The sequence below is a fragment of the Brachyhypopomus gauderio genome, chromosome 5, assembly GCF_052324685.1.
Source record: "Brachyhypopomus gauderio isolate BG-103 chromosome 5, BGAUD_0.2, whole genome shotgun sequence".
In the NCBI taxonomy this organism is placed as follows: Eukaryota; Metazoa; Chordata; class Actinopteri; order Gymnotiformes; family Hypopomidae; genus Brachyhypopomus; species Brachyhypopomus gauderio.
In genome coordinates this window covers 6,262,271-6,272,103 of record NC_135215.1, presented here as the reverse complement: position 1 = coordinate 6,272,103, position 9,833 = coordinate 6,262,271, and the positions used below count along the sequence as shown (strand labels likewise).

Sequence of the window (9,833 nt, the reverse complement as noted above, 5' to 3'; positions counted from 1 at the left end):
ATTCCTTATGTGTATATATACACATATATGCATGTACTTACTGTAAAGTCTGTTATTTTGACATCATACTGTCTAAGTGCAGAAAGTTAACAGTAGGTTAGTGGAAAGGCTGGATACATTAATCACTATCTACTAAAATAAATGAACCTAACTGATCTCAAATCACCATCAACATCTAATTAAAACAACACGTCATAAAATGAGGAATTCAGATAAGATGCAATTTATAGATCAGAAAAAAGATCTATTTGACCCAATATACTTCAAATAGGTTCCTCTGTGAAATAGACACTTATCCTACTCTTCAATAAGGTATAAGTTTTAACAAGTACTATAATATCCTAGATTCTTTTTAATCAAGTAGGTTAAATTTGTAAATCTTTTTTACATGTATTATCATGTATTTAAATGTGCAAACGAAATGAATGTGTAAAGTGCTTTTAAAACACAGCAGTAACCTTAATTGGTAGGTAATAACATTCTTATGAAGAATGACCTTGCGTTAGAATGGCAGTAAGAACTACAAATACCATGACGTTCATCAGTGAAGTCAGTTTCGCGCAACCGAACCATCACCCAATCATAGCTCACGCCCTTGGCGTATGGCACACCCCCTTTTCCAGTGCGTTTTTTCTTCAGCGTTCAGCGAGGAAAGGCGCCATATTGACGAATAATTCGCTTTCCGTAAAACGCTAAAAACATCAAATTTGCCAAAATGCTGTACTTAGAGGACTACCTCGAAAGTAAGTGTATACATTCTTGTATGCGTTTGTGTTTGTATTTTTGGATTTACGGGACTCGGTGGCGTGTATGTGGGTAAAATGCGCCGAGCGCAGCTAGCCCGCTAGGCTAGCCCGTGATGTGGGTTTTTCTTCTCTGTGGCAGTGATCGAGCAGCTACCCATGGACCTCCGCGACAGGTTTACGGAAATGCGAGAGATGGACCTGCAAGTTCAGAGTAAGCGTTGCAACAGAGTCACCGCAGCCTCAAACCAAGCAACTGTACTCTAAAGTTACGCCTTGCGAACTGACGCGGACTTCGTTTATACAAAAAAATAAATGTTTTTCACCCACACGGAGTAACTCGTGTATATTGTGAGGCGTGAGCTAAACTTAAACGTTGCGCCTGAAGTAGTTTGCATGCTGGTGAATGGACCACTGTGAAGTGTAGCACTAGATGACCAGATACATGTGATGGATCAGGGAAGTACATAGTTATATTAAGATGCACATTAAAGTTGAGCACTAACTTCTTAACTTGTCATGTGTTTACCTGCGTATCCTGCATTCAGTATTCCAGCCGAGATTAAGCATGTTATAATGTCAATGCATTTAGTGATAGGTTTTAGTGGTATTGATCCAGATAATCTAGAGTTCGATCCAATCTCTGAAGAGGATGTACAGTGAACACAAAACCCGTCTGTCCTAAATAAGCAGTGTCGCCCACAGTGACTGACCACAGGTCACTGAGTTGCCAGACAACAGCTTTCATCTGTGCAGTCCCATACACTTTTAGGCTGTTATCCATTCTCGCAATGTTGCAGATCCCTCACATGCACTTATAATCAGTGCCGTTCTTCCTGCCTCACAGATGCCATGGACCAGTTGGAGCAGAGAGTTAATGAGTTCTTTGTGAACGCTAAGAAAAACAAACCAGAATGGAGGGAAGAACAGATGGAGGTCATTAAGAAGGTAAAGAACAAAAGATGCAATTCTCAGTGGACACAGTTGGAACACATGTTAGAAATAACTACAATATGGCATGCTCCAGGTTCAGTATCGGCTATTACCTTGTGCCTGTTCGCTCCAGCTAATGACCTAACTAAGTTTATTTTATGACCCAACAGAGTTGTTTTGCTTCTCCGTATGAGTCACTGCTTTGTAGTTTGCTTGTTTAATTTTACTTTGTCATGGGCAGGTGTTTATAATATCTTTTGAAATATATATTTTTATTAAATGTATGCATAATGTTAGCAGATCTATATCTGTAATGTTGGCAAATGTAAATGTGTCTCCATTGTTGACATGAGGTTCAAGTATAAGCATTATACTATAATAAAAAATATATTTTTAAGTGTCATGGAATCACCCACCTCACTTTCTCACCTTCTGTGTCTCTTGATCTCTCTTTTTTTAGGATTATTATAAGGCTTTGGAAGATGCAGATGAAAAAGTGCAATTAGCCAATCAAATCTATGATCTGGTGAGGAAGCAGGATTAGACCGCATTACACCTTAATCTCCAGTAGATGGCAGTCATTCACTCCATGTCGCTTTGAATATATTGAAAGCGTACTCTATATTTAAGTTTTGATGTGTAAAATGGAGATGGGAAGAAATCTATTAGTGTTGCTTATGATATTTTATTGTGATTTGTGTGGTCAGGTGGACAGACATTTGAGGAAATTGGATCAAGAACTGGCAAAGTTCAAAATGGAGTTGGAGGCAGATAATGCTGGCATCACAGAGATTCTAGAGAGACGTAAGTAATGTCTGAATCACAGGTGTACAGGCACCGCCCATTTGTACAGGATAGAAACTTTATGCATAATTTGTTAATTTAATAGTAGTAAATAATTTGGTAGTAGGTCTGTAAACTGTGTGAAACATTAACTGAATCTAAATGAATCTAAAGCGATTGTGTCAGTTTTATCAGTTGCATTTATATTGAGTTGCTGTTTAAAATGTGTTCAGTTTGAGTCTTGTGTGAATTGCCTTGTTCATCTTGGGCTCTAGGATCACTGGAAATGGACAGCCCCTCTCAACCTGTCAATAACCACCACGTCCACTCACACACCACGGTTGAGAGTAAGACCCTCCCCCTCCTCAACCCTTATTGGCTCCCTCAGCCCTGCTGTTCTGTCTTGGTGCACTTGCTCTTCTCCTGATCACGTTGTGTCCTTGCTCGTCTCTGACGCGGGTCTGCACCTGCTGCTCGCTAGAGAGGAAGTACAACACGCCAGCCCACCACACTACTGAACATGTGCCAGAGAAGAAGTTCAAATCTGAAGCCCTTCTCTCTACCCTCACATCTGATGCCTCTAAAGAAAACACACCAGGTGAGTTTGCGTACACACACACACTCCTACATCACGTAATGCCCGTCATTCATTCAGTTCAGGTGCCAGTTAGGACACTAGCGGCCATACATGAATAGCCAGGATGATATCCATCACCCACTATGAACCCATATTGCTCAAGCTTGTTGACGACATTTTTTTTTTCCCCAGTCATCTGACTGTAATTTGTGTGTGTGTTTGTGTTAGGTTGCAGGGTGAACAGCACCACCTCATCCTCGAACAGCGTGTACAACGTCAACTCCTCCCAGTCTCTCTCCTCCTACAGCCTGACTTCTTTGCCCGCCGGCCCGACCGCCGGTGCGGGTGCTATCACCATGGCAGCAGCCCAGGCGGTGCAGGCCACAGCACAGGTGCAGCAGCCCCCCCCATCCAGACCATTCTGCTGTTTCTGTCATTTTTATTTCTGTTCAAAAGTGCTCGGGAGGCTGAGTGCCACTGAGTGTAGAAGCAAGTGTTGTATTAGGCAGACGTCTTTGTTGTGTGAGAACATCATGAATCGTAATGCATGGTGTGAGGGAGCTGCCGGCTTGCACTCAAGTGTTGGTTTCATAGGCAAGCTATGCATTTAAAAGACGAACACAATAAAGTTCACTTTCCTGTGGGTGAAAACGCACCCGTATGGAACATCAATGCTGGACATGTGATCTGTCTGTGGTGTGTATATAAGTATTTGTCTACGCGTCTGTGTTTTAATTCGTAGATGAAGGAGGGGCGTCGGACGTCCAGTCTGAAGGCGAGCTACGAGGCCATTAAGAACAACGACTTCCTGGCTCGTGACTTTGCCCTGAGCAGAGACTCCTCCAACTACTCCTCCTCCGCCCTCGCCTCCACCCTCACCCAGACGCTCACGCCCAGCAACAGCTCCGACTCGCGAGCGGGCCGCAAGAGCAAGTACGTCAAACGCTTGCGTGGAGCTCCGAGCTACGGGTCTCGCCACGCTCGCCACGCAGAGCTCCTCTGTCGTAACTTTCAGTTGTAGCCTAGCAACTGTAGTTAGGCACTTGGAAACAGACTGTTCTCTAAAATATAATCATAATAATCCCAGTTGTAGAATTTCATCTACAAGTACATTCCAAGACACCCATGGACGTTACATGAGGTGTAACAACATCAGAGTGAAATATGAAGTGTACAACCACAAGGAGATAAAATGTAGAGTTGCAGTATAGATTTTTCTGTATGTATGTAAAACAGAGAATGACCAGTAAGATCAAACTGACTGAAAACTCATTCAAGAGATGAAATTGAATTTAAAAGCAGTCATGGAGCTGCAGGCATGTGGTTCCAGTGGCATTGTGTTCAGGGATGAGGTGTTTCCAGAGGTGGCGTGTTCAGGGACGGGGTGGTTCCAGCGGTAGCGTGTTCAGGGACAGGGTGTTTCAGGGATAGTATGTTTCAGAGGTAGCCTAAAGCAGTTCTAATTAGAGGTTATACAAACACACAAAATGTGTTAAACACATTTTGTTTCTGTACATAATCCCACTCTCACCACATATCTATGTATGTGTGGGTAGGCTCCCAGCATTACACCCTCTTAAAGCTCCATGACATTGTCGTTTTTATCAAATGGAGAAATTTCACCTTTTTCCTGTGGAACGGAGTGTGTATATGAATTAGAGAATTACTGGAATGCCAATCTTCATGCCAGTGTAGCTGAAACAGGTTCTGGGAGTGCTACTTTACGGGCTGTTTGTGATGTTAATCCATGTAAACAGAAAAGTAATCTGATCCTAGAACAGTGTGAAATGCTCTGTAAATCATAAGCTTTCTCTTTGAATATGGCAAGAATAAGATCTGTTAGTCATGGCATCTAATTTTGGGTAGGAAATTTATTAGACAGATTGAGACATACCTAGTGTATCGTTGCTCTCACTGGAAACCTCAGGAAGTGTGTGCTTCCGCACACCGTTTACGAACCTGCACGCTAAACCAACCTCCCCCCCCTCCCCATTCTGTCTGCCCTTCCCTGCATATGTACCCTCCCACTTGCAGGGGCAACACCAAGTCTTCCAATCACCAGTCCTCTTCGTCGTCCTCCTCTTCCTCACTGTCGTCGTGCTCCTCTTCCTCGGCTCTGGCTCACGAGCTGGTCCAGCAGGCAGCTGTGTTGCCGGAGAGTGACGCCAGCGGTCAGGTGGACTGGACTTACGACCCCAACGAGCCACGCTACTGCATCTGCAACCAGGTACGCCCCGCCCACATACGCTCTCGCCCCGCCCACATACGCTCTCGCCCCGCCCACATACGCTCTCGCCCCGCCCACATACGCTCTCGCTCCGCCCACAGTCTTGGACCCTGCTCTAAATGCTCGAAATGACTGTTTGAATTAGTTATGAATTCATATTGGACTTGCTGGTTTTAACTTGGTTGGTTAAATGGCTAAAACTGAACGCGTTTACTAGCCTGCTTTGCATTTACGGTGTAAAAGATATAGAATTTTGTTTTACTGTTGACTAAAAACGATTGCAAAGTTAACTTGTTGTTGTTGTTGTTGTTCCTTCTGCTGATGGGCGCTTGCACAGTGTATTTAAGTGTGTGCCAAGCGGAGATCCTGTGTATAACATTCCTGCAGAGGGTTTCTACCCCTCCATGACTACGGCATTGACTCAACGAGAAAGTCATCACTGTGTGTACATCACAGAGACGCCAAGGAAAAGGGGAGGGTTTAAATAATCAATCATTGATATGAACCATCACTCCCTAAACACACTGCAGCATTTTAATTAAAGGCTTATTACACATTTGAACATTTCTGTTCAAAGAGGGAAGAAGCATCTATGGCCACTGTTGATGTCATCCTGAGACCCTTAGCTTACTGCTGTCTGTTTTCCTTACTTCCCTAGTTGTACCTGGACTTTGATATATAGCATTAATTCTCTAAATGTGTTTGTAATTTCAGTCTGGGGCTTTAGTTTGAATTTGTTCATTATGTACTGGGTGGTGGTCCAGAACTATTAGCCTTTTATTTAAAACCAAATGAGAGTTTGCTAAATGTAAAATGAGATGTGATGTGGTGTTGATGTTGCCTTAAATTGGCTCTGATCACAAGCACCAACTACTGCTCTTTGCTAATGGCATAATTCACTGTTTACTCTGAGACTGGTTTCTTCCCATGTTTGTGTCCGTGTGGGTTTAGGTGTGCAAAAGAATTGTCTCCTTGTTACTTGTTTTTTGACTTAGGGTGGGCTACAAAACAATATTGCTTTTGTTGAAACCATTGAAAAAAAGATGTGTGTGCGCATGCAAGTGTGTGTGTGTGTGTGCACATCAAAGCACAACCTACTGCCATGTCTCCTTTAATGTCTCACAACACGTGTGTCTGCGTAGTGCTTTTTGTGAGCGTGTGATTGAAAATGCTTCTTTCTGTTTGCAGGTGTCTTATGGCGAGATGGTTGGCTGTGATAACCAGGATGTGAGTATTACCCCCCCCCCCCTCCTTAGATACCCACTTTTAACAGGGAGAGGTGGTTACCTCATGTGTCCCCTATAACCCCCCCCCCCCCCCCCCCCCCCAAAAAGCTGGGATTGTAGATGGAGCTATGCAAGCCAGTAGTATTACAGTTAAAGCTCCTCAGGACATAACATGACTGCCTGATAAACACACCTTAACCTGCCCACTCCAATCACATGTAGACAAGCCAAGGGGAGTGTTGAACTAAACTGTCCTCTCTTCTCTGCAGTGCCCAATCGAGTGGTTCCACTATGGCTGTGTGGGCTTGACCGAGGCACCTAAAGGGAAGTGGTACTGCCCACAATGCACAGCAGCCATGAAGCGGAGAGGAAGCAGGCACAAATAGGCGGCCCTCACCCGAAGGCCCATCCTCAGCCCAGGCCCCGCCCCCTTTCCGTTCTCCCTCCCCACCCCCCTTAACCAATGTGATCTGCGGTTACTCCCACACTGTCAGGGTATGTGAGAGTGCTGTGTGTGTGTGTGAGTGTGTGTGTGTATATGTGACCTAAGGCTGTTCAGGTTTTTTTTGCCCCACTTCATTGAGTCCACAGCGGTGGGGGAGGGGTGGGCGGCCCACCGGACCCTCTGACCTTCCTCAGCCTTCCACACGGCACCGAGGCAAAGGACGGCCGCCAGCTCCGTGATGCATCATTGTGGTGTGCTCCTGTTTATCCATGTTCACAGAAGCGAACGGCACGCTGGGAAATGTAGTTCACGGTTGTCTTGTTGGACTCCAAACCGCAAGCATTTTAAACTCCATGACTGCTTTGAATGAGCAATCCAACATGGGTGATGAGGATGATGCTGACTGATTACGGATTATGACCATCTCTGTGTTCTTTGGTAACCTGGATGTGTGTAGTAGACCAGAGCTGCCAAGGCCAAGCCCATGGGTAAAACTGCACTGTATATATGTAGTGCTATCTGCTCCCATACACATGTGAAGTGACTGATTTCAGTGGGGTGTGTTCAAACAGGGGCGCCACTGAAATATCCTGTGACCCAGTCCGCTAGGATCAGGACTGAGACACAGCAGTAGGTGTTAAAATCTGCTCCACTTGGTAAAGAGTCATATGTAAGACAGGAAGCTCATGGAATGTGTGCTTATCTGCATGAGTGCACGCACTGTTGTAACTTTCAGTGGGTTTTTTTTTCTTGTTTTACCTGTACAAAATGTGATCTTCAGCAAAAAAGAGGATGTACAAGCCAGGGATTTACTTTTTTTCCTGAAGACAAGTCCATAAACAGCTTCTACTTGCGCGATCAGCACATTTTTTAACTAAACGTGAAAGTTGCACAAATGCAGGTGAGCACAAATGCTGTGTGCATGTACCCTGTCTTAGGTTAAACAAGTAGCTCTATGATGTACTATAGAAAGAACAAAGTGGTAATTACTAAGGCCCGCGTGTATGTAAGTGTGTAAAGTATGCGTCTCTGTCTTTAGCCTGTACTGCACTGAAATGGTGATTCAAAGTTTCCACAGATGTAGGGGAAAAATAAATAAAACGATCAACAATTTTGGTATTTCCTGTATTAAAGGGTGTTTTGTTTTGTTTGGATCACGTTTACATCCCCACCGATACCCTCACCCCTAAATGGTGTAATTGTACGTTAAACGATCGAACATTACATGAAAAAAACGTTTTCAAATTCGAAGTGTTCCCACAAGTTCCTACAGACTTGTAACACCCCCCCCCCCACCACACACACACACACACACACACACAACTCACAGAATAACATTTTTGAGATTCAGTACCGCAAATAGCACTGAGTCCTGCGGTTTTTCGAGCCTCTGGTGTGGGCGGCTGCCAGACCCCCGACCGAGCAGGCATGTGCGCCAATTCAGACTGATTTGAGTCTACCGTGGTCTGTAAACACTGATTCGAGTCTACCGTGGTCTGTAAACACTGATTCGAGTCTACCGTGGTCTGTAAACACTGATTCGAGTCTACCGTGGTCTGTAAACACTGATTCGAGTCTACCGTGGTCTGTAAACACTGATTCGAGTCTACCGTGGTCTATAAACACTGATTCGAGACTACTGTCGTCTGTAAACACGTTGTCCGTCATTTAAAGACGAACAAAGTACATCTCACTTCTCTGGCTGCTGTAAAGCCGCTCCAATAACGGCTGCATTTATTCCTCCCCAAGGATCGTTTATTTTGAGAAGGTAGTAGCCGAAGCTTTGCGTGCACGTATAATCCACAAGTATGTCCAGGGAGGAAGTTACTGTTTACTTTTTTCCTTTCTCCGGATTAACACGAACCAGGTGGACAGCCTCGCTGCGCACCGGATAGACCGAACAAAACACCGAATCCTGCTTTTCCGTCATGAGCGTTTCGAGGTCTTTTGCGGTGTAATTCTCTGTCGGTTGTCCGACTCATGACTTCTGCTTTCGCTCGGCTCGCTCTCGGATGTGAGAGATGTTTTCTGACAGCGCGCGCGAGTGGGAGGCGGCGCGCGCCCAGTCATGAGGTCCCGTTACTTGGGAATGTTTTTAATCAACCGTGGGGTTCCGCTCCGAGAGAAGAAAGAGCCTTTCAGACCCCCTCTCCCATCAGTCCACATCTTCTCTCACGTCTGGTGCGTGAATAGGCGCTTTTGACGCAGACCGTACATGCATTTGCGCACCTTTTCACGACTCCGCTAAAGTTTGGTCATGAATTGATAGTGCGAGTACGGTTAACGCTTGGACGTCGCTGGACTTTCTGTGGATGTACGAATTGTTATTTTAGGTTCGCTGCTGTACTGCGTCCGGATTCTGGATCAGAGTCTAATGGATCTGTGAAGTGCGCGCTTGCTCTCCAACAGCGCACCGGAGCGCAGCAGCGTGGCACGTTTCTGAACGATGCGGGAGCGAAGGTCACATCATTGATGGTCGCCTGCGCGTCTGACATTACCCACGGGTCCTTATTTAAAAGTGGGGATGCTTTTACGTCGGCTCTGGACGCTCCGTCGTAAGTGCTGCACTGGCCCCCTTTTGGTCTTGGGCATTGCAGTTTTTCTGTTTTACCAGACTTTGATGGTGGACCGGAATTGGTTCAGACCTGGTCAAACAAACAAGAGGAATAAGTCTGTGATGACCGAAAGAAATCACGTATTGCTTCTGAAGAATCCAGAACAACTTATTACTTTTCTGGAGGTGTCGCGCGCCAATAATGAAGTAAGTATAGAAGTTTGAAGAACATTTCATCTCAAGTTAAAACAGTTTGATTCAGTAAAATCAGCCATCAAACCTGTTATCACTTCACCCAGGTGTTTTGTGTATATGCAGTGCTTTCTAGAGAATGTTTGGTGTCCA

The 9,833-nt window shown here is 44.9% G+C and overlaps 2 protein-coding genes across 3 annotated transcripts in view; both read left to right on the top strand.

The window, feature by feature from the left end:
* The first annotated feature begins 592 nt into the window (after positions 1-592).
* Positions 593-8,053, top strand: ing3 (inhibitor of growth family, member 3). The gene is made up of 12 exons (XM_077005156.1): positions 593-743; positions 886-957; positions 1,591-1,691; positions 2,137-2,202; positions 2,384-2,480; positions 2,735-2,806; positions 2,941-3,057; positions 3,265-3,428; positions 3,779-3,969; positions 5,071-5,263; positions 6,452-6,490; positions 6,759-8,053. The coding sequence occupies exons 1-12, from the start codon at positions 716-718 to the stop codon at positions 6,873-6,875; spliced, it is 1,257 nt and encodes a 418-aa protein (XP_076861271.1). The 5' UTR covers positions 593-715; the 3' UTR covers positions 6,876-8,053.
* A 603-nt stretch (positions 8,054-8,656) lies between these two features.
* The window catches only part of cped1 (cadherin-like and PC-esterase domain containing 1), a 46,077-nt gene continuing 44,900 nt past the window's right edge, over positions 8,657-9,833 (top strand). For both annotated transcript variants that reach the window (XM_077005155.1, XM_077005154.1), the window contains exon 1: positions 8,657-9,695. In XM_077005155.1, coding sequence (XP_076861270.1) covers positions 9,459-9,695 — 237 coding nt within the window. In that variant the 5' untranslated portion in view covers positions 8,657-9,458. The remainder of the gene's footprint in view (positions 9,696-9,833) is intronic.

Excerpts from the sequence above, each read along its gene's own strand:
- ing3 (XM_077005156.1), top strand. The coding sequence starts at position 716 with ATGCTGTACTTAGAGGACTACCTCGAAA. Across the intron at positions 1,692-2,136 it reads AGATGGAGGTCATTAAGAAG|GATTATTATAAGGCTTTGGA; the intron begins GTAAAGAACAAA and ends CTCTTTTTTTAG. Across the intron at positions 3,970-5,070 it reads CGAGCGGGCCGCAAGAGCAA|GGGCAACACCAAGTCTTCCA; the intron begins GTACGTCAAACG and ends TCCCACTTGCAG.